Source organism: Monodelphis domestica, chromosome 1 (genome assembly GCF_027887165.1).
Source record: "Monodelphis domestica isolate mMonDom1 chromosome 1, mMonDom1.pri, whole genome shotgun sequence".
Taxonomy (NCBI): domain Eukaryota; kingdom Metazoa; phylum Chordata; class Mammalia; order Didelphimorphia; family Didelphidae; genus Monodelphis; species Monodelphis domestica.
Window position 1 is genome coordinate 604211928 of NC_077227.1, and position 24806 is coordinate 604236733.

Below are 24806 nucleotides of genomic sequence, written 5' to 3' on the forward strand. Positions count from 1 at the left end.
AGTGTTACAAGGTTTATTATTATTTAGTGTTACAATGATAAAATGAAAGTAAAAAGGTTTCAAAAGCAAATGTAACAGATCTCTAGACTTAATGGTCACTTGTCTTCGAATAAATTCAAATATTTTATGTATTCTTATACACACAATATCCTCTACACACAAACATTACGTTTTTTAAATTCTAAGACCATTAAAATTTGCTGAATTTATAGCTTGGAAGCATATTGCATATGCCTGTTGTGTAATTTTTTTAAAACTCCATCTGGAAAACATCAGACTAGCTCTTAGAATTATGTTACTATGAAACATGTTTTTCTTTTTTTCAGTTCAGCTTTCTGATCAAAATGTTATTTACTTTTGCCACTATTGATACAGCTGTATATACCATTTCATCTACTTACATAACAAGCTGAGGGAGAGCTGGATTTGAAACCAGAGAAAAGATACAGATTTGAATATTAGTTATGCCTCTAACTACCTGGGTGATCTTGGAAAAGTCACATAAGTTCTATGGGTCTTAGTTTCTGCCTTTATAAAATGAAATATTTGTACTCGATGACCTCTAATACATGGATAAGATGGGTAGAAGAAGGGTATGAATGACTTCTGAAACTGGGAAAAATTTTTTCTGATAGTTTCTCTGATAAAGGGCACATTTAAAATATATATATATATAAAGAATTGAGTCAAATTAAGGAGGAGAAAAGAGCCATTCCCCAATTGACAAATAAGTCAAGGACAAGAATGGGTAGTTTTTGAAAAAGAATTAAAAGCTATTATTAATGTCATATAAAAAATTCTCTAAATAACTATTAGAGAAATATGCAAATTAAAATAGCTTTGAAGTACATCAGGTTGCCTAAATTAACAGAAAAAGAAAGTGACAAATGCTGAAGGAGAAATAGAAAAATAGGGAAACTAATTCACCATTGATGAAGTTGTGAATTAGACCAACTGTTCTGTAGAACAATTTGGAACTATGCCCAAAAATGCAATAAAAAAAACCAACAACTATGCATTCCCTTTGACCCCGCAATATTACTACTAGGTCTGTATCCCAAAGGGATCAAAGATAAAGGAAAAGGACCAACGTGTATAAAAATATTTATAGCAGCTCTTTTTGTGGTAGTAAAGAGTTAGAAACCAAGGAGATGCCCAACAACTAGGAAATGGTTGAACAAGATTGTGATGGAATGCTACTGTGCTGTAAGAATAGTCAGAAAATTTCAAAGAATATTTCAGAAAAACCTGGGATGAGCTGATACAAAGTGAGTTGGGCAAAAATTAGGGAAACATTTTACATTGTAACAGTGATACTGTAATTAACTGAGAAAGATTTAGCTACTCTGCTCAATACAATGATATATAATTCCAAAGGACTCAAGAATGAAAAATATCATTCTTCTTTCACTTCATTTTTCTTGTATTTTTTTTGGCAACATAATGTGGAAATATTGTGACTTCATATGTATAATGGGTATAATATTTCTTGCTTTCTAAATAGGAGGGGGGGAAATGGAGAGAATATGAAAATTGAAGAAAAAAGGAATGATTCCCAAATATTAACTTGTGATTGAGTAATACTCCTATAAGAAATAGAGACTATGGGGGCAGCTGGGTAGCTCAGTGGATTGAGAGCCAGTCCTAGAGACGGGAGGTCCTAGGTTCAAACATGGCCTCAAACACTTCCCAGCTGTGTGACCCTGGGCAAGTCACTTGACCCCCATTGCCTAGCCCTTACCACTCTTCTGCCTTGGAGCCAATACACAGTATTGACTCCAAGACGGAAGGTAAGGGTTTTTATTAAAAAAAAAAAGAAAGAAAGAAATAGAGACTAGAATAAGACAGATAAGGTATTTTAAATTGTCTTATTTTTATTATATTTTTTATTTTGTACTTAACACTAAAAAAATTAGTATTTCCATATTTAAAGTGGAATTTAAATAGTCTATATGAAAATGTGACCTACTAATCTGTATTTCCTTTTACACTTGTCTGCAAATCTTCTTTTAAGTGTTTTGGTGATATATTTTTCCTTTTTTTTTTTTGAACATTAACTCTCCTCCCTCAAACTTCCCCTTTTTCTTTGAAAAACCAAACCAAACAAAATCAACAACTTTGTAATAAATAAGCATTGTCACACAAAGCAAATGCATACCTTAGTCATGACAGAGGAAATGTATGTCTCCCTCTGAATCTTAAGTACATCAGGAGGTGGGTAGCTTGCTCTATTACCTTGAGGGGAGGGAAGAGACATGTAGCAGGAAGCTGGTGATCTGGGACAGGCTCAAGGAGGAAAACTATATCATCTTAATGGAAGTGGAAATCCAGCCCATGATGAGCTCATCCAAGGAACAGTATTTAAAGAGGGAAGTAGGCCAAAAACAATGACTTGGGAGACACTATCATCAACTAGTTAATGAACATAACTTACACTTGTCAACATGGAAATATAGAAATCCCCAGTTTACTTAGTTTAAAGGTAGAAATCCCAGGTTTTGACCTTGTCACAGGAGAGGTTTCCCCCTAAGGGAAGGTCCCACTTCCCCAGACAAATAGACATCCACTTCAGCTTTGGTGAAGTAGGTATTGCTTCAGTTTTGCAAGCTGAGTTCTATCCTTGGTAAAGGAGGGTGTGATATACTGGGAAAGGCTTCTGGAGACAAAAGAGCTACTTGACTTCTGATGGGATCTGTCTCCTACCTGAAGTGGATGTCTATTATCTGGGGAAGTGGGACCTTCCCTAGGGGGAAACTTCTCCTGTGACAAGGTCAAAACCTGGGGTTTCTACCTTTAAACTAAGTAAACTGGGGATTTCTATATTTCCATGTTGACACACTCAATTGCTTAAAATTTTAAAAACTCCAATATTTTTGTTCATTATGGTAAGAAGTATTCTGCCATTCTGATGCTGAAAACTACAGAGAGAAAAAAAATTGCAATACAAAATGAATTAAAAGAATATCATAATTACATTAAGGCTAACAAAGTCACACTCTTTATGGTGGCAAAAAATTGGAAAATGAAGGGATGTCCTTCAATTGGGGAATGGTTAAACAAACTATGGTATCTGTTGGTACTGGAATACTATTGTGCTCAAAGAAATAATGAACTGGAGGAATTCCATGTGAACTGGAAAGACCTCCATGGAATTGATGCAGAGTGAAAGGAGCAGAACCAGGAGAACCTTATATACACAGATTGATACACTGTGGTACAATTGAATGTAATGGACTTTTCTACTAGCAGCAATGCAATGATCCAGGACAATTCTGAGACAATTAAGAGAAAGAACACTATCCACATTCAGAGGAAGAACTGTGGGAGTAGAAAAACAACTGCTTGATCACATGGGACAATGGGGATATTGCTGGGGGCCATCAGTCCAGGATGCCTTGACAGAGTCACTCCTGGTAGCTGGGGAGACCACAGAGTGGTCCTCGGCAAGATGGGACTGCCCACTCTATCCCCCTTGCATGATCTCTTTCATCAATGCCCCTTACCTATGGATTGGCATGATTATTATTCCCCCTAGTCTTAAAAGAAATAATGCAAGAGCAAAACACCTGTACCCTAATTCCCTAAAACATCACCAAAAGATCAGACCCTTAAACCCAATCCCAAAAAGACTATCATGAGTTAACTTTTACTTAGGTACATAATTCCCAGCGAAACCACACCTACAGGCCAAGTCCAAAACTTTCTCATGAAGCCAGCACACAAATCAATCACAGAGGCCCATACAATACATACAGGTACAGTACAGGTACGCTAAGCTTCAATATGCCTCAGTGACTCAATTACACAAATCAGTAACTCAAACTCCCTAGTAAGCCACCTGTGATGAAATCATTTATCTTGTATTCTGTCTGTAATCACAATACAAAAATATAGAATGTTAATCAAGTGATTTGTTAAAAGTTAATGTATCATTTTTCCAATTATCTCTCTTTGATTTTGTATACCTGCACACCAAGAAAATGGATATAAAAATAAATCCCAGGCCTGGGAATGTCGGAGCAGCTGAGATGCAAAGCAATCCCATGGCAGTTATGATTAAGCTGTCTTCCATTTGTTTTTTATTTTATTTATTTTGACTGATCGTTCACCACCAGTCGGGAACCCTGGAGTTGCGAATGAGGCTGGACCCTGACCATGGCAGGATATGACTGGGGATGTAGACTCTAAATGAGTGCAAATATCAACAATATGGAAATAGGTCTTGATCAATGACACATGTAAAACCCAGTGGAGTTGCTCATCAGCTACTGGGGGGGGGGGGGGTTGGGGGGGGATGGGAAGTGAGTTAAAGAACATGAATCATGTAAGCATGGAAAAATATTCTAAATTCATTAATTAAATAAAAATTTTCAATTAAAAGAAAAAAGCTAACTGAAGGGGCATTGGGTGGCTCAGTGGACAGAGAACCAGGCCTGGAGATGGGAGGTCATAGGTTCAAATCCAGCCTTAGACACTTCTTAGCTATGTGACCATGAGCAAGTCCCCATTGCCTAGCCCTTACCACTCTTCTGCCTTGGAATCAATACATAGTATTGATTCAAAGATAGAAGAGAAGGATTTAAAATAAAAATCTAATTGAGAATCTTATCAGGTTATGCTACCCTTCTGGTTCAAGTCTTAAGTGTTTCTTATTGCCAAAAAGAAAAGTCAAAACCTCTTTGCCATCCAAAATCTAATTTTATCTTATATTTTATTATTTATTTTCAAATGATGAATCATCAACCAGCAAATATTTACTAAGTATCTACTTAATATCTGTTATGCAAAGCACTAAGAATACAAAGATGAGAGTAAAATATTCCCTGTGTTTAAGAAACTTCATTACAAATGGGGAAGATATGTATATAAACTTATACATAGCATATAAAATGAATACTAAGTAGTTTTAGGAGAAAATATACCAACAGCCAGAGGATTAGGAAAAGTTTCATTTATCAGATGGCTTCAGTTGAGCCTTAAAGGATACCAAGGATTCTGAGAGATAGAGGTAAAGAGGAAAGTGAACAGGGATGATGGCCAATACAAAGAAACAGAGATGGAACTTATGTGCACAGAACAGCAAGGAGGCCAGCATAGATGGACTGCAGAGTATGCAAAGGGAATAATGTATATAGCTATACTCCACATACTGCAAACATATTATGTACTTTTGAATTGTAAAATTAAAAATTAATATCCAAAATACTCTAAGTATTATATTTAATAAGATTTATTAATAATAACTTGAAGCAAAAAGGAAACTAAAAGACTAGAGAAAAAGAGAGCTCACCCAGCCAGGGGAGGGACGGAGAATAAGGCACAAGTCTAAGCATTAAAGATTTTCTAATTACACGGAATTCATGTCTTTGTTCCTGCTGTTCCAGGAACTGAAAATCTTTTCCTTTTCACCCTTATTAAACAATATATAGTTTTTTGTATTTCCCTAGTGTACTTGGGATGCTATTTACATCTTAATCCCTGATAGGACTCTAAATTTCTGTATGGATTGTATCTCATCTGAACTTTATCCCACAGTGTGAACATAGTGCTCTGCCTATTATTGTATGCATTTACAATAGTAAATGTTTATTGATTTTAACTTTACAGTACCATAAAACATATCTAAATGATAGGTGAGGTGACACTGTAGATCTTCATCAGTAAGGCCTCATTGAAATCCTACCTCTAAGACATACTATCTATATGACCACAGGCAGTTATTTATGGAATTACTGCCAGGCAATTTTCTAAGTCTAAAAGTTTCATAGTTATGATCAGCTGGTCTGAACCAGAAGATGGAGTTTCCAAACCAGGAATTCCACAAGTGGGCAAAGTTAGAAATCTAAATTTACTTAAAAAAACCCTAAATATCATCCCATTTCAAATTTTATCTGTAGCTTACGAAAGATCTATTATATAGTCTATTTTAAATAGAAAACATTCAGCACTTAAGAACACATTTCTATTTTCTTTAATTAGAGTGGGAACTCAAAAAGCATAATGTTGTTGACTGATTTATTTATAGTTGTAGTGATGATGATGGGAAGCATCTAATAAAGAACTCAGTAGATATAGATGAAGTAGAGGGAGGATAAAAATAAAATGATGACCCACAAAGCTAAAGATAAGTTATTGCTCTTTTACCCATAACTCTTTTTCAAAGGTCAAATCACATCTACACACATTCTGTGGTGGGTTCTGTCTAAGACTACAGGCCTATGGGAATAAATGAGAACTCTCCCTCTCCTCCCATCAGTCTCTGAATCAAAAATTAAACCACTAAACTAAGGCTCAAAGGTCAACAGAGTTGTCAGGGGGGTTAAGGATCATTAAAAGTTTTGATCCAGCCTTTAAAGTACAATTCAGATTTCATTCCTCCATGGATATTCTTGTGACTCCACATCTATTAATCTTGATATATCCTTTATCTATCTGTATCTTCAGGCACACTCCCTTCTTTTTATTGATAAAGACACTGAGATACAGATAAGTCATTACTTGGACAAGAACTTTGATTTTCTATGTAGTCCCTTAAACTTCAGATATTCGTAGTACATTAAAAAAAATCTACTGCCTCCTGGATTAGTCAGGAAAAAGAAATCTTAAGGACTGTTTTTACTGTAGAGATATACTTGGAGGTCTAAATGCAATTCCCATTCCCTTTTTTAATGCATCCTCTTAATACCTCTTTGATTAGGTACTCCTTTCCTTACACTCGCATTCCACCTTTCATGCTTTCCCTTCTCTAAATTCTTACCCTAATCCAGACCTCCTCTTTTGTATTCCATTCATCACTCCTACAGCTCCCCCACCCCTTTCAATTCCTTTTTGACTAATCTCCAAATGCAAATCTCACCTTCATATTCCCCCAACCCTAGGCCCCACCTCAGGTCCAGCCTCTCCCAAGAATTCACACCTTAGCCCCTCCCCTGCCCCCCCCCCCCCCTCCACCAGTCTATGAGGAGTCTGGATTTCACCTTACAAAACGAAATCTCCTACTCCTTCTAGGTCCTAGCCCCGCCCCCGTATAAATTAGGCCCCTCCTTTTCCCACCCATAATCCCACCCCCTCAGTCACCTCCCCTACTCAATCCAGCTCCCGCCCTCGGCAGGATGTCACGCAGCCTTACGTTGAAAGCTGGGAGCTGCCCGTCTGGGGCTCGGTGAAGCTCGCGGATGAGTTCGATAGCCTTTTCGCAGAACATCGCTGCGCACGCTCAGGATGCGAGACCCACAACAGCCTCCACTCGTGTCCGACTTCCACAGAACCCCTACCGCAGTCGTCGCCGCCGCTGCACGGACCGCTCCTCCCTCCTTCCGACCCCGAGGGAGAGGCTTTGGCGCCAAACCCACGCCGGCCAATAGCAGCGAAGAAGAGGGGGGCGGAGCCTTCCCCCGCGCCCCCGCCCAGCTTTTCTTGACTTTCCTACGGGTATCGAAGAGGGACGTGATTCGTCCAGATTTAAGACATTGACTACTATTAGTCTCTGCTTGCTTCTCTTTCCCGGCTAGGGATCCGCCCGGAAGCCGGGGCAGCGCAACCTGTCTTTGCGGTCGTAAGGAGTACCTTTGCCTCCCGGATTTGTTTGGAGAAAGAACAAACAGGAGAAGGAAGGATTTAAGGCCTTCGGGCTCCCTCACTCGTGTAGGAGGCAAGTTACGCTGATGCCATATTGTTGGCCCTTGATGGGCTCTTTATGCTGAGCGGTGGCCTCCCCCAGGCCGTCGAACATATCCTAGCTGTCGCATCGGCAAAACGCGTGAGAATTCTGCCTTCTGCTCCTTTATAACATCACGAAGAGCATTGTGCTACTCCAGGTTTGTCCACACAGTGTGCATTCCACGAGAGATCAACCCACTCTGCAGCTGATCCGGCCGATTCATCCACTCTAGTGAAAAAATGGACTGCTTAATGAACAGATTTGGATAAATATATGGTTAGTGGGCAATTATTTTGTCCATTTTCATTCATTTAGTTTTTAGGTATCAAGATCTTTGTTTATGTGTTGGACGCCTGGTTGAAGTGTCAAGTTTTTTTTTGAAAGCAAAATATTTTTACACTGGACGTTACGCCCAGAGGCATCAAATTAAAAAAAAAAAAAGTAGTTTGCCCTACAGTTTTGTTTTGTTTTTTTAATCACTGAATATTAGAGCTGGGAGGAATCTTAAGAGATTTTTAGTCCAACCTTCCTCATTTTACAGCTGAAGAAACTGAGGGTTGTCATGCACCTAAATTCAGTGTTTAGCCAGTTACATAGTTAGTGAATTAGTAGACCCAGCATTTGATTCCAAATATTGATCACCAGACTGTATATCTTCTGCATTCTAATAAAGAAGAAACGACTACAGAAGAAGTAACTTGACTGTCCTAGAAATGCATAGCCTGTTGCAGATCTAGGATTAGAATTAGTTACTGCTTTAGTATTATGAAATTTAAAGAGAGTAGGAGCCTTAAAGCCTGGTTCAGCCCCTGAGAAAATTACAGGAAATTACTTGCCCAATGTAGTACAGCTAGTTAATGAGAGAATTGGTATTGAAATCCAGGGTTTCTGACTAAAAATCTAAATCAAGTCAAGCATTTAAGGGTCTACTAAGACACAAAGGCAAAAATTGGTTTTACAGTCCAATATTGAACTGATTTCTCCAACCTTGAGCTATTTTTCCCTTGGGTTTTACTACTATGTGGAAGAGAATATGTCGCAGCTAGGCATTAATTGGGGCAGCTAAGTGGCACAGTGGATAGAGTGCCAGGTTTGGAGTCAGGAAGACATCTTCCTGAGTTCAAATCTAGCCTCAGAGACTTATTAGCTGTGTGATCCTAGGCAAGTCACTTAACCCTGTTTGCATCAGTATCCAAACCACTACAGTATCCTTTGCCAAGAAATCCCAAAAGGGGTCATAAAGAGTCTGATGGGCCTGAACAAGACTTTAAGTCATTTGCATAAAAAATATCAAGTTTACATAATTGTGATTTAGGAATTTTTCTTGCATAAGGAATTTGTAAAGAATCAAAGTAGTTCAAAACTAGGATTAGAAACTGACTTGACCTGGCTCTTTGAACTTGGTCATCTAATTTCTTTGTTCTTCATTTTTCTGAAAAATGAAAGATTCTGTAGGACCCATCCCATCTCTGACTTTCAAAAAGCAGGAATCAAAGTGTATTTAATGAAGGGAACAGAATCTTTGATTCATGTCATCTGGGGACCTTCTCCATAACTTGGCAAATAAAATCTTGGGAAGCTGCCTGTGGCATATAGAAGTTAAATGACTTGGCCAGATTCACACCAGTTGTGCTAGAGATTGGTTTTAAGCTCAATTCTTCTTAGCTTCAGGCCCAGCATTCTATTCATTAGGCCTATAATGCAGCTGGTATATTCAACACATTACAGAACGTTTTTTATTTTTAGTATCAATGTTTTGACATATACTACTGAACTAGAAAAATTTTGTTTGTTCAAAGGATGGACTTTTCCAAGGACCAAAGTTCTTAGAAGGCTCTTCACCAAAGGGCTGATCCCCTGGTGATAAATATTTTAGGCCACAGCAACAGGTTTGAAGGGATTATAATCTGTTCTTTTTAATAACTGACTACCAACCTGAATGAAATCAAGGATGTTTTGAAATCCTGAACTAACCTTAAATGTATTCATGCTAGTCATCATTGAATATTTTGTTCTCTGTTTTTAAATTGTAGTAGTTAAAAGTACTTGATTTGAGAGAACAAAACTTCAAAATCCTGGTCTTAAATCAGTAAAACCTTGGGATTTCCACTAGCTTCAAAACACTTTAGCCAGGTGTCCATATTCAAATTAAAGTGAATGGCCATATCAGTTGTAGCAGTCTGAGCTCTAAGTGTTTTTAACTATGTTGTTTTATTTTCAGAAGTATATAGAAGTATGAAAGTATACTTTTTTTTGCAGTTTAGTTAAATGTAATTGCAGCATTTCCAATCTTCATTGCTATTCTACATTGAGAAGTTCATAATTCGAATTTCATTACATGCTTTTAAAATGTAGCTTAAGACATATTTATGACATTTTACAAATTTGCACATTTATTTTTGAATTCAAAAATACCATTAAAATGATAAAACAAAGTCATAGTTATCCAATTTCTGGATTTTTTTTAGTACATTTTAATCAGTCATCCCCCATGTTGATTTAAAACATTTTTAAATGGAAGCAAACTTTGAAATGATTAATATAAAAAAGGTAAAGGAATGTGTCCTTTGCTCATTTTTCACCCATCAAATGACATTAATTTTAAATGTAGCCATAATACTAAATGTGTGATATCAAAATTTTAGATAATAAGAATTATCAGAAATGTAGGGATTTTAGTATGACTTCATTATTATAGTACTTAAAAATTAAACATACTTTGATGTTTGACTCTTCAGGAAGTATTAGGAATTCCTCCAATATCCTGAGGACAGAAAGATGAAAAATAATGTCCTCAATGACCTTACAATTTTAGTTATATAGTTATCATGAACTTTAAACTGCTTTCCTCACTATAGCCCTATGAAAGAAAGTTTTCCCCCCCTGTTTTTCCAAAGAGGAACCTAAGACACAAAGAGGTTAAATGTCTACTCCATGGTTACAGAGATAGTAAGTAGTACATCTGGGAACTAAACCCAAGTCTTCTGATTCCAAGTCATATGTTTTGTTTTATTTTTTTTTCCCCAGGAGCCATCAGTTCTAACTGCATTGTGAAATCAGGAAGTCTAATATATAGACATCTGAAATAATAGGTCTATAAAAAATACTTAGTTAATAAATGAAAAATTAATTAAATATATTTTCCCAAGTGCTTGAAGCACTAGGAAATTAGTGTAGTACAACTTTTTAAAGTGCTGGATTTGGACTCAGATTTTTACTATATGTGTGGTTTTACTACATGTGCCACTGTAGACAAGTCATTTAAACTCTCTGGGCCTTCCTTATCAATAAAATGAATGAATTTAGCTACTTGATCTCTTAGGTCATTTCTAGCTCTAAATCTCTGACTTTATGCCCATATATTTAGGTAGTTATAAAATATTAATATTTTGAATACAATCATGTAAAATAAAAGTCTCAAATTATACTTCTATAAATCAAGTCCTCATAGAGTAATGCAAAAGATTATTGAATGAATCTTGATCTCTCGTTCTATATAATAGGTACTTAATAGCTATTTATTGAATGAATGAATGAATATTATATTTTGGCCATAGGTTTATGACCACAGAATAAAATACCTAAAAGTGTCTGTCATAGATCTCAGGTAGTTTTGTATTTGACATTCTATAGACTGCTTTCTGAAGAAAAACAATTAGAAACAGCAGTATCAGATAGCATAGCAAACAGCTACTGATTAACTAAAGGAGAGGTCATTTGTATCTCACTGAAACTTGTTTGAGTACTGTGTTATCTTTGAACAAGCCAGGATCTGTTTTCAATACCAATTATTTCTAATAACAAAACTATTTACATATATTATGTGGTCCTGCATTATTCATCCTGACCACTATGACAGTGAAATAATTATCAAGTGATTAGAAACTCTTTCCTTTTCATAAAAAAAAAAATTTACCTTGGTTTTCTTAATTTGATAATAATAGAAAGAGTGTTGGATTTGGAGTCAAGGGTACTTGGGTTCATATCCTGGCTCTTCCATTTATTACACATCTAATATTGAAGAAATAACTTTATCTCTTAGAATTTAGTTTCCTTATCTACCTTATTAGATGAGAGGGTGATTAGATAACTTAATTGGAGTAACTGGGTTCATATTCTAGGTCTTCCATTGACTACATTTCCAATTTTGGAGAAATCATTTCATCCCTCTAGGGCTGAAAGGGTTGGATTGGATGACTTTCAAGCTCTAAATCTAGAATTACTTCCCTCTGAAATGATCATTGAAATATCTAGTATTGTCATCCATCTTCCTTCCTGAAAGAACATGAGATTGCCAGTCACCCTGGATTCTTGTCCTGGTTCAGCCACTGTCCAGGCACGGGTAACCTTCAAAAAATAATTTCTTTCCTTTGGGTCAGTTTCCTCATTTGTAAAATGATATTAAACCTTTCTCTCCCATTTACCTAATAGGGTTGTTGCAAAGATCAAATAAGATTATGAATACTGCTTTTCAAATTTTAAAGTCTTTTGGTAATGGCAGTTATTCATCAACTTACATTACCCTCCCCCTTAAGAGTATTAGACAGTTAATCAGAACATACTGGATGTGGTACAGACTCAATGATAAACTCTGTGTGGTGTGACCTTGATAAAGTCACTTCCCCTCAGTTTCTTCATGTGTAAAATAAGAGATTACAACATTTCTAGTGTTTAATTTTCTGTAATTGTCAAGACCTCGGAATGACCAGTAGTAAGAAATGTCTTTTGGGATCTTTTAAGAATCAGTGTGCCAACTCTAGAGAAGCATTTTATACTTTATGCACTTATGCTTTTTTTTTCTCGTCCATGAACACAGCAAAACCCATTCATACTGGGTTCAAGAGATGGTAAGGGTTCCCCGCCCCTCTTCCCCCAGGTAAGGGCAGGTAAGGGCAGGAACTGTCCGGGGGATTCTGTTTTTCCCAAACTGTGACACCCAAATGGACAGCTTCGTCTTGCCCTTCTTAACATGGAAGCTGTGTTGAGAGAGCTCCGCCCAGGGCAGGAAGGGGAGGAATGCGAGTGGGAGTAGGAGGAGGCAGTCTGGAGGAGGGGGAGGCGTGTCCAGTGGGAAGCGGAGGAAGGACGTAGCTTGTGATTGGTGGGTGGCGGCCGGCCGGGCCCCTGCAGCTGTTCTGTAAGTAGCTGAGGTGCTGCCGGCCCCCGAGTATAATGTGAGCTAGTAGAGGCGCTGGGCAGCTAGTGCAGCCGGGATTCTGACTTTGCAGCGACTGCGGCAGCAGCAGAGGCGCGCTGTGCAAGACTGGGAGGAGGTGGCGGCGGTGACAGGGGTAGCGCAGGGAGGAGCTGCCGCTGCCCAAACCTGAGGGAGGGAGTAGGAAGGGATTTAGCTGCTCGGCTTGGCCGGCCTCAGTCTCTGGTGTCAGGCAGTCCTAGAGCTCGGAATGAGAAAGCGGAACGAGTCGGTTGCCTTGGAGCATGAGCGCTTCGCTGCCTCTGCCTCCTCCTCATCTTCCTCCTCCTCTCCCTCTTCCCCTGCTACCGCTGCAGCGCTGGACAAGGATTGTCGCCTGAAGAAGAACCTGCGTCTGGCGGGCAAGGGGACAAAGGAGCTGGGCTCCTCCTCCAACGCGGGCATGAAGCGGGCGTTCGGCAGGTAAGGAGGCGAGTCTCGACCTCGGACCCCAGTCCGTCCTCCCTCCCCTCACCTTGGAGAGCTGGGCCCTCGGCCCCATCCTTTCAGCGGTTCTGATTTGGAAAGCCTCTTCTCCCCGCTCTTACCAAATTGCATAGAGCCGCCGACCCCGTCGGGCGACATGCAGGCAACCTAGCAAAGCGGTTTCATCCGAGTGCGCACAGCACCCCCTCCCTCTTTACCCCCTTCCATTCCTCCTGCGACCTTGGCTTCCAGCTCTCCCTCATCTTCTATTCTACCCCTTCTCCCCACCCCAAGGTAAAGAGTAGCCCGAAGAGCCTGACCCCAGAAAAGCAGTTTCTCCCCTTTACTTGAGTCCTCTTGGGGGACAAGGTAGCAGTTGCTCATGTTAGCTTTAAGTCAGAACTCAGCATCCTCCACTTACACCCAGCCAGACTCAACCTCCTTCCTCATTACCTACCTTTAAAAAACCCTGTGAGCTTTTGTCCAAATCCAGCACTCTCCCTTTACATTCTTTAAGATTGAGCATCCATCCACCCTTTTCCTCACTTCCATACTCGGGTAGGCTTCAAGAGATGACCTGGGTCCTCCAATTATTTAGATGGTCAACTTCCTAATGGTAGAATTCTACCCCTCTCCCCATTCCTTGCGGGGCATAGTACTTACCCATTATTTGCCCTAACTTATAGTTTTCCCTTGAACTCGTAAAGAAACTAAGCTCAATTTTTCTTTCAACCTTTTCCCAAGAGCCCGACTTTCTCCCTCCCTTATATATACCTCTTAGAGGCTCTCTGGAAGCCTCTATCCCTCTAGCTAATGTGATTGCTTCTTTTTCTAAGGGAGGTCTGGAGACATGCCTTCAATTCAACTAACATTTATTATGTGACTTGGAGTGTTTTGCTAAGGGGATAGAAGATTATGGCAACACTCTGTAATACCCACTTACTGGATTAAGATGTTGGGAAGGTATACTTGAAGCTCACAAAAAGGCTGGTAACAATAGCACCTTTGGAGTGAGGTAACCTGAGGGAGAAGGAACCAGCTCTTGAATCTAAGGTAGAATGGAGGGGAACCTGGAAAGGGGTAGAGAGAGTTGAGAGCAGAGATGGTTTAGTTTAGGACAAAATCCCTTTCCCCCCCACTTTTCCTTGTTGCCTTGGTTTATGCAAAGAGAGAGTCTACAAAAGTTAAAAACTTCAGGAATTTTACCTTTTTCCTGCCCCCCCCCCATTTTATAGTTAATAAAACTGCATCCATTGCACAGTATTACAAAGTCTTTTGGGAATGAAGTCAGCAGCTGCACACATTTCCAGATGAGATCTGCTCTCAGAACACAAAGCTATTAAATTCTTATTTGGCTAACTGAAACCTACAGTTTGATATTTGCAGCTACCTTATAACATTTGAAAACTAGCCAGGTGGATCAGCCTTCCAATGAATACTGTAGAAAATGGTAATTATTCAGGGGCTATAATTCTTCCTGTAGGCAATCTCAGGATGCATTTATATATTAGCTGACTTCAAAACACGTTTCATCTAATTAGACACACACATAATTTTTCCAAATTACCAGTCTTCTGGTAATATTGTAGAAAAAAGTAAGTACACATATAATTGTAATATTCCATGTTCATATTTTTAAAAATTAGAATATGATCATTAGGCATATTACTGCAATGAAATTGCTTTTTTGGGTTGATGTCAAAGGAAGTTGGCTCTGTAAGTGTAAAAAGTATTATGAGTATTCCCTAAAGAAGTCTATCTTTCATTTCTTTAAACCCAAGAAGTTTTAAAGTAAAATATCAGTGCCATTTACCTTCTCGGTCAGTAGTTCACAATTACTCCAGATGAGTAATGACTAAAAGGTTTTGTTTTTGTGTAAAAGCAGCTGGCAGCTGGTCAAGGTGTTTTGTGAAACAGTCTAATGGTCTCATGCATTTTTTTAAGAACCCATCACAACTAGCATTAATGTAAGAATAGTCTAGGCATAAAACTTATATGAGATTTGAACCATTTTTCAAAACATAATGACCAAAATAGTCCTTATGCATAATAAATGATGTGTGAGGACATTATGTATTGAACTAACCCAGCTTTTCTGTGAATGAGAGTCTGGCACCTTGGGTGAAAGGCAAAGTCATGCTCAGTTAAATCAAATTCTTTTAACAGAGCCTGAAGGTTTTGTCTCTGCATCATCCTTCAGACCTGTGGGCTGCAGAGGGAGGTAGAACTTGGCTTTTAGGCTCCTCCTTTGAATAAGGCTTTGCAGGGGTCTTAACCAGAAGTCCATAAATTTAAAAAAATGTTTTCATAACTTTGCATATGTCTGTGCATTGGTTTCTTTTGCAATCTTATTTGTTTTTAAACATTTTAAGTTTAAAAACCCAATTCTGAGAAGAGGTCAGTAGGCTTTACTGCACTGCCAGAGTAAGTCCATGACACACACAAAAAATGTTATGACCTTCTGCTTTAGAGGAATGCAGAAAAACTCTCTGGGTTTTGAAATAAAGACTTCTGGATGATACCATTTGGCTCATTTATCTTTACAAAGCTATTAAGCATTTTTCTAAAAGCTAGAAAATATCCAAGAGGATAAATATTTTCTGGATGCCTTAAATACAAAGTAGCAGGAAGAAAAGTTGATTGATATCTTTAAGGCTGTCTTGTGTGAAAAATTTTTGGGATAGGAGAATACCATACAGAACCTTAGTGGAAATGGGAAGAGCTCTGGGCTTTTAGTGAATTCAGTCTAATAAAACGTTGCAAATCACCTCATTTCTTCAGATTGCCAATGGTAAAGAAGCTGGTGAGTAGTCTTAATATCCTTTAATTTGAGAAATTCAGGCCTGGTGATACATTAGGATCCATATGTGACCTTGAGTTTGGTGGGGGTCATTTTGAAATTCCTTTTCTTAGGAAAAGTAGAACTTTGAAATGACTCATTGGTGATGGATCAAAGTGCTAAAATAGTAATAGAGTTACAGAGTTACATTAATCTGTACTCAATTATTGATTGCTTTCTTGATGTGTTCGAAGAGATAAGAGATAATTGTTCTGCTTGCCCCCAGAAGGCAGATCTACATAGAAATTGCAGAGAGACAGATATGGGCCAGGTATAAGGAAAACTTCCTAACAATCCAAGATATATGGAAGTGAAATGAGTTCAGGCCGGAGTGGAGGCCTCCAATCATTAGAGATCTTGAATCCAAGTTTTGATGAGTATTTCTCAAGTGTGTTGTAGGGGAAATTTCTGTTCAGCTATGGCAAGGGCTGGATGACCCTTGAGACCTAACAAATTGTGTGATTCTATAATATTTTTTGTGATTCCTCATTATGTACCTACTATGTGAAGAGCACTATTCTAGACATTGTATAATCCATTGGGATTAAAGGGAAAAAACAGGGCTAGCTATAGTACTTAATATATAAAAGTACATTAAAGAGCTGAAAAACAAAGTCCTGTGTGAGCCTGAAAGGAAAAGGACCTTAAGGACACAATGAGGATCAAAAGAGGCTTTGAGAAGTTCCTCTTTGAATTCAATTTTAGAGGGCGAATAGAAATTAAAATGGCATAAAGAATGGTGTGAAGGAAGGGCTGGAAACAGAAGAACTCAGGGCATATCTTGGGGTGCAAAGAGTTGTGAAATTGGGGGCAGCTAGCTCAGGATATTGAGAGCCAGGCCAAGAGATGGGAGGTTTGGATTCAAATGTGACCTTGGACACTTCTTAGCTTTGTGACCCAGGGTAAGTCACTTGATCCCCATTGCCTAGCCCTTATCACTCATCTATCTTAGAACCAGTACACAGTATTGATGTTAAGATGGAAGATAGTGAGGTTTAATAGGAGTAATGAATGTGGAGATGAGTAATATAAAGTAATTCTGGAAAAATGTTTGGCATTACTATAGATCCTAGAATGCCAAAGAAAGAAGTTTGAATTTATGGTGCAATAAATAATAAAGGTGCCATAAATGCAATTTTAAGCAGGGAGTTATATATGTGTACATATTTATGTTTAATATAAATATAATATACCATAATTATATGACAGTATGTAAAAATTAAGTATAGTATTAATTATTAATAAATAATATAATTATATATATTTAAAATGAATTGTTCTGACAGTATACTATATGAAGAATTGATGGGAAGGGTCAAAAGTAAAGATGTCAATAGAAGCTTTTATTATGATTGGGAGTGGCAGGAATAGAAAAGAGAGGGTTGTTATATAGGCAGTGTTGCAAAGGCTGAATCAATCAGATTCAGTAATTGATTGAATAGAAGAAGTATAGGAGAGGAGTAAAAAACCCCTATTGTATATTTTTTAATACAAATTTTAATTAAGATCATATTTTCAAATGTATTTATTTGTCGACTAAATCTTCAAATTTTAGTACTTTAAATATGTTATGTCAATGATTCCTGCTATTCAAGAATTTCATATTTTGCAAACTGGTCGTAAACTCTGCCATTCTTTTTTTAGAATGTTAACCTTTCAGGTCTTCAGTTTGTTCATCTATAAAATTAGGAGGTTGGGCTAGATGAGCTCTAACATATTTACTATTTCTGTTTATGACACTGTCATTTAATATGTCTTTTTAGCCAGTCAATAAATATTTATTAAGCACCTGCTATCTTCCAGGTATCTTTCCTAAGCCCTGGGGATATAAAGAAAGACAAAAGATAGCCTCCTACTCTGAAGTTCACTTCACTCTGAAGTTTCCCTTTAGGGAAAGGCAAAATGTAAACAACTATGCACAAACAAGATCTATACTGTACAGAATAAATTGGAAATGTTCAACAAAAGGAAGGCACTAGAATTAAAAAATAATGGAAAAGGCATCTGGTGGAAGGTGAGATTTTAGCTGGGGCTTGAAGGAAGCCAGAAGGCAGAAATGAGGAGAGAGCCTTCCATGCAAGGAAAACAGCTGCTGAAAATACCTGCAGTAGGGAAATGGAGTGTCATGTTTGAGGAATGGCAAGGAGATTAATGTCATTAGATGGAAGAATATAGAAGGACACTGATGGAAAGGAGAGAGTCAAGTGTGACTGGAAACTTAGAAAGGGGACTGGTTGTTAGCACTTTGCATGCCAAGCAGAATTTTAAAAAATGTGTTAATTAAGAAAAACCTTCAGTTCACTATTTTTCTTAAGAAAACAAGAAAGTAAGTCTGAGATAAGAGTCTTAATAAAAATAAAAAAATTCACATTTGAATCCAAAAAGCATACATAGTAGGTAAAGCCCTGGGGTTCAAATCCACTTAATAATTATGTAATAAAAGGCAAGTCTTGAATTTTAGCTTCCTCATCTGCATCCTTTTGTCATCTATAAAATGGTAAATATTAATCTTTTTCAGACTGTATTCTAGAGTTTGCCTATTTGGCACCGCTGCTCTAAGGCTAGGGGTGTCAGATTCTCCAGTCTGTCAAAGGAGATTAAGATATAATAAGGCAATATTTAACAAAATAACAAAAATACAATACAGTAATAAAGTGTTAATTTGTGGTTTTTCAGATCAGTCTGTAGCAGCAGTGATCCTTTTCTATTTGAATAAGACCTCACTGCTCCAGACCACACTCTAAACCTATAAATTGCAGAGAAGGTGCTGACCTACATTTACAGTTGGTAAAGGGGAATTTTTCTTCACCCAGGAGTTTGAAATGCCAGTGAAATCACAGGGCCAGGTCCTTTCCTAGTACTTTTTACTACTTGTTTTTTGCTATAAGAAAGTGTCTTACAAACCTTAAAATTTTATCTAAATATGAGTTATTAATGAAACACATTTCACATTTACAAATATATTATGTGCCTACTATATATGTAAGGCTTTTCCCCTGCTGCTTACAACTTCCTAGATTTCTCTCATCTTTAAGAAACTCTTATTCTATTCTGTCACCCTTTTAAGCTAGCTTATATTTAGATGAGTAAAGCATTTATTAGGTGCTTTGTGTGTCAGGGCCTTTGCTAAGTACATGGAAGTAAAAGTACAATCAAACCAGTCAGTCCCTGCTTTCAAGAAGCATACTTTATAATGGAGGAAGACAATACATGCTAGAAAGTCAGGAAGAGTGATGGAAATCATTTCTGTGTGAGGACACTTCAAAGAGCCTTCAGGAAGTGGTGTGGAGGCCTGGTTTCCCATAAGATAAAACCAAAGTCTCACCAGTCAGAGCTGGGGGGAGCCAAGAGAAGGGTTATTCACTTTAGGTGGGATGGAAATGGTTAGACAGTTGTATCTTTTACAACCCAACTCTTAGAAAAAAACCTATATATTCCTTACCTCCCACTCATTGCTCACTCCCTTGCCATCTGACTTCACTACTCTGCTGAACTTCCATTCTCCAGGGTTATCAGTGATTTCTTTTTTTAAGATCTAATGCCCAGTTTTTAGACTTCTTCCTTCCTGATCTCTTTGCAGCAAGCACAGTGTTGACTATCCCCATTCCCCCTCAATTTCCTTCTTTCTTTTCTGGGTTTTCATGACACTGCTTACTCATGGTTCCCCTCCTTACCTAGGTTTCCCATTGATGTCCTCACTATTATTTCTTCTCTCACTGCTATTGCTGGTTATTCCTGTTTACTTTCTTCCACAAGATATAATGCCAATTCTTAAACAAGAACACCATGGAGGAATCATGTTTTTAGTGTAATCAGTTTCACAATTCTTTCTATCTATGTTTTCTTAGTTATCTATGCTGGATCACCAGCAGTGTCCTGCTCCAGAGCTCTATTCTGAGTCCTTTTCTTTTATTATTTTATAGTCAGTGATCTTATGAGCTTCTGTGGGTTCACAGATTTTTTAATAGAGATTATCCTCAAATATACATGAATAGTTTCCATAGCTCTGCTGGATGTATACATTTAGATGTCCCATAGATACCTCAAAGTCATATGTCTCAAATGAAATTCATTATCTTTCAGCCTAGATCAGCCACTCTTAAACTTACCTAATTCTGTTGCATGAACTATCATTCTTCTAATCATCAGGTTTGACTATGCAATTGTCCTTGGTTCATTGCTCTTCTCCCCCATATCTATTGTTACCAAATCTTGTGAATCCTGTCTCTGCTGCATCTTATACATTTATTCTCACTTTTCCATTCACATGGCTGCTAGCTTATTTCAGGCCATTATCACCTGTTTCTTGGACTATCCCATTATCCCTAGTTACCTTCTTATTCTCCTTTCCTTCACTCTCTTATCTTTCCTACCCATTCTCCACACAATTTCCAAACTGATAATCCTTAAGTACAGGTCCATCTGGGTCACTCCATAGGTCCAACCAAGCATATCACTTCTCCACTTATTCATCAGTGTCACCCTTATTTCCTCTGGGTTAAAATATATACTCATCTATCTTTTAAACCCCTTCCTAATGTAATGTCTCCAAACTATCTTTCCAGCTTGACTTTTAAATTACTTCTCCTTATATGTGCTGTTCCAGAGAAGCTGGCCAATTTGTTTTTCCCTGTCTACTACATTTGATATTCCACTTCTCTACTCTGTATAGTTTGCCTCCATAACTTAAATTTTCTCCTAAATTCAATTTCCATGTGTGTGAAGGAAATTATTGAAGGGGACTTTGATCATGAGGATAAAATGGAAACTGGTATCCTCTGCAGTCAGCTGGGAAAGCCAGCAATTGAGATCAGGGATCATGAAGCAGGGTGAATGCCCCCTCGCTGCACAAGTGGCTTACGAGGCATCTCATGTGAGAGTCAGTGGGCAGAAAGAAATTTTGATAAACTGAGGCAAGTCCGGATTTTTCGGGTCTCATAGACTTCTGAGTTGATGCTGACTGGGAGGCCCACATGGCTGCTGCCGGAACAGTAAGCTAAATGGAGAAGCTAGAAAAGTAATATCTCTCTCCCTTGCATCCCATTTTGTAAGATATCTTTCTTGATCTTCCCTATCGTTAGTACCCTCTCTACTCACAATTGTGTACCCCCCTTCCCATTCCCCAATTCAAGAAATGAACTTCTTTTGATCTTTGTAATCCCAAATATATAACCCATACTAGGCCCTTAATAAATGTTTCCTTGCTCTCTTCCAGAAGAAACTATTTCATCCTCCCTATACACAAACAAAAAAGGGCTAGAGGCAATAGTAGAGCTTTAAGATTTGATGACTGGGCTTTTTATCTCCCTTTTGCAGAAGAGGACATAAACTCCAAGTGGTTAAATGATTTGCTCAATTATAATTACAAACTTCCTAATGATGGTAATAATTCTGGAATCTGTGGTTTAAAGTATATAGATTTTCTTTACAACCACAGAGATCACAATACTGCTCTGCCTTCCTAGATGATCTTTGAGGTTCTTTGGCAGTCAAGTCTCTGGTGATCAAACTTTCTGAATTTTGACTGGTCCTTGGGCCACAAAAACATAACCTAGGCTCAACTCAAGCCTCCGTACAGAGCATTTTCAGCCATTAGTAACTGTCAAAGCTTGTGCTATTAGTGTGGTAATGTCTTAACATCATAAACCACAAAGAACTTTTTGCATCCTTTTTGTTTGCATACTTATTTTTAAAATTATTACTACAGGGGGCAGCTGGGTAGCTCAGTGGATTGAGAGTCAGGCCTAGAGACAGGAGGTCCTAGGTTCAAATTTGGCCTCAGACACTTCCCAGCTGTTTGACCCTGGGCAAGTCACTTGACCTCCATTGCCTAGCCCTTACCACTCTTCTGCCTTGGAGCCAATACATAGTATTGGCTCCAAGACAGAAGCTAAGGGTTTAAAAAAAAAATTATTACTACCTTATCAAGTCAATAATGTAAGTAATAGTATCTCCATTTTGTAGATGAAGAAACTGAAGTCAGTTTTTTGCCCAAAGCTACATAGTCCAAAATTGGATCTCTCTAATTCCAAATTATAATTCAGCAGCCTGTAGTAATTGTTAAAGTTGAGATTTGACCTCAGGACTTCTGATTCAATGTTGCATAGTTCATTGACTTCATTTTACAGGTGAGGAAACAGCTCAGGGCAGGTTGAGAGACTTGTTCCCAGGGCTTTGAAGTTGAGTCTCTCCTGACTCCAAAGCCACTGCTTTTTCTATTATGCTACAATCTACAAGTCTGAAAGAATTAATCATCTGGATCCATTCTGACCTTAGAAATTAGAAAGAACTGTGATGCTAATTACATTTCTGGTATAATTCCTCTTCCTCTCTTATTCTCTGTATTCTGTCCCTCCTCAAAAAGGTTTTACTTCTAATCCACTGCCTCCTTTGGTCTGTCCTCTGTTTTCTCACCCTGCCCCCCCCCCCCAACCTCCTTTTTCTATTCCTTTTCTCCTCCTACTTTCCTATTGGGTAAGTAACAGGACATCTGATAGTTCTAATGGACCATTCAGTAATGTCCAACTCATTGTGGTCCCATGGGCCATAGCAGGAGGTTAGCTCCACTATCTCTTGAAGTTTGTCCAAGTTCATGTTCATTGTTTCCGTGACATTCTCTATCTCATCCTCTGCTGTCCCCTTTTCCTTTTGCCTTCAATCTTTACTAATATCAGGGTCATTTCCAATTAGTTTTATTTTCTGATATGGCCAACCTATTTAAGCATTAGTTTTTAGTATTTGACCTTCCAGTAAATAGTCTGAATTAATTTCTTTAAATATAGACTGATTTGTGATTTGATCTCCTTGTTTTCCCAGGGACTCTCAAGTTGTTTTCTTCACCATGATTTGAAAGTGTTGATTCTGAGATGCTCTGCTTTTCCTTATATTCCAACTCTTATAGCCATGTATTAGTACTGGAAAAACAGATTTGATTATATGGACAATTGTCAGAAAGGTGATATCTCTGATTTTTAGTATACCGTCCAAATTTGTAATTATTTTTAATATGGAAAACTATATCATGATTGATTAGAGAAATGCAAATTAAAAGAACTCTAAGGTACTACCTCACCCCTATCAGAAATGGCATGTACTGGAAGGAATGAGGGAAAAATGGGTACATTAATGAACTGTTGGAGGAGTGGTAAACTGGTCTAACCATTCTGAATATCAGTTTGGATCAAAGCCACTAAGCTGAAATGACTATAAAATTGTACATAACCTGTGACCCAGCAATAACACTCCTAGATCTGTATCTCAAAGAGATAAAAGAAAAAGACCCTATATATACAAAAGCATTTATGTCAGCTCTTTTTGTGGTGACAAAGAATTTGAAATTGAGAGGATGCTCATCAATTGGGGAATGGCTAAACAAGTTGTATTAGACTTATATTGTGCTATAAGAAATGATATGGGAAGGTTGTTCTGGAAAACATGGCAAGACCTATATGAACTAATGCAAAATGACTGGAGAACCAAGAGATTATTGTGCACAATAACAGCAATGTTGTAATGATGATCATTTTGAATATCTGATCAGTATATCTGATATAATGATTTAAGACAAATCCAAAGGACTCAATGAAAAAATATTATCGACATCCTGAGAGAACTGATAACATCTGAGTTCAAATTGAAGTTTAATTTTCTGACTTTTTCTTGCTCTTTTTTGAAATATGGCTAATATGAAAATACATTTAGCATGATTTCACATGTGTAATTGATGTCATATTGCTTTGCCTTCCTTTTGTGGGGTGGGGTTAGAGGGAGGAAAGAATTTAGAAATCAAAATTTAAAAAAATTGAAAATAATTTAAAATTTTTATTTTTAAAAAAAGAACTGGTGGCAGCTAGCTAGGTGGCTCAGTGGATTGAGAGCCAGGCCCAGAGACAGGAGGTCCTGGGTTCAAATCTCACCTCAGATACTTCCCAGCTTTGTGACCCTGGGCAAGTCACTTAACCCCTATTGCCTAGCCCTTACACTCTTCTGCCTTGGAACCAATACCCAGTATTGATTCTAAGATGAAAGGTAAGGGTTTAAAAAAAAAACTATCAGAGGTCTAAAGCTTTCAGGAACATTAGAGCATCCATCCTCAAAACCACCAAAGGATGGGAGCAAAGTATGTTTCAAATATAAATCAGACCCTGAGCATTCAGTTATCAAGTATTTACTGACTTGGATGTCTAAAGCACTCTTCCATTTTCACACAATTCTTGAATGAGTCTGTCAAAAAGACTTCTTTTTCTTTTGACTAATGAATTGGCACCTCCTCCTTACCTAAGCTCCATGCTAGAGTCTCTTAATTGTCTTAAGTGAAAATTCCTCTTCTTTTTTTGTTAGCTGCTTTTAAAAATAGCATTTTATTTTAATACCTTTTTGTTTTCATATCACCTTCATTTCTCAGTATAAAAGAACAAACAGATCCAGAGAAGTTGATTGATTTGTAGAGTTAGAACTTGAACCTAGACCTTTTGATGCCTGGTCCAGTGTATTTTCCACTATAAGTCATGGTAAATTATGCATTCATAATGGTTTATACTTGGCTTTTAAATTTTTTTTTAAGTTGTATCTGTGATCTAATTTGTGTAGAGTTCTTTTAGAAAAAAAATTTTTTAATTAAAAATTTTTTAATCAACAAAAATCTACCTCTTTCATTCCCTTACCCTGCTCCAAGAAGGAAACAAAAA

The 24806-nt window shown here is 37.8% G+C and overlaps 2 protein-coding genes across 14 annotated transcripts in view; one reads left to right on the top strand and one right to left on the bottom strand.

Annotated features, from left to right (window-relative positions):
• GINS1 (GINS complex subunit 1) overlaps window positions 1-7266 on the bottom strand; it is a 31154-nt gene extending 23888 nt beyond the window's left edge. The window contains exons 1-2 of one of the 2 annotated variants that reach the window (XM_016426422.2): window positions 7078-7204; window positions 2159-2235 (exon numbers count right to left, since the gene is read on the bottom strand). In XM_016426422.2, the coding sequence (XP_016281908.1) occupies window positions 2159-2235; window positions 7078-7204 (204 nt within the window). Of the gene's footprint in view, window positions 1-2158; window positions 2236-7077 lie in introns of both variants that reach the window. The other variant, XM_001382048.4, reaches the window with a different exon arrangement.
• A 415-nt stretch (window positions 7267-7681) lies between these two features.
• ABHD12 (abhydrolase domain containing 12, lysophospholipase) overlaps window positions 7682-24806 on the top strand; it is a 145239-nt gene continuing 128114 nt past the window's right edge. For 4 of the 12 annotated variants that reach the window (XM_056813794.1, XM_056813795.1, XM_056813798.1 and 1 more), the window contains exons 1-2: window positions 7682-7817; window positions 13172-13277. In XM_056813794.1, coding sequence (XP_056669772.1) covers window positions 13258-13277 — 20 coding nt within the window. In that variant the 5' untranslated portion in view covers window positions 7682-7817; window positions 13172-13257. Of the gene's footprint in view, window positions 7937-12614; window positions 13278-24806 lie in introns of those variants that run through there. The other 8 variants (XM_007476602.3, XM_056813796.1, XM_056813800.1 and 5 more) reach the window with 6 other exon arrangements.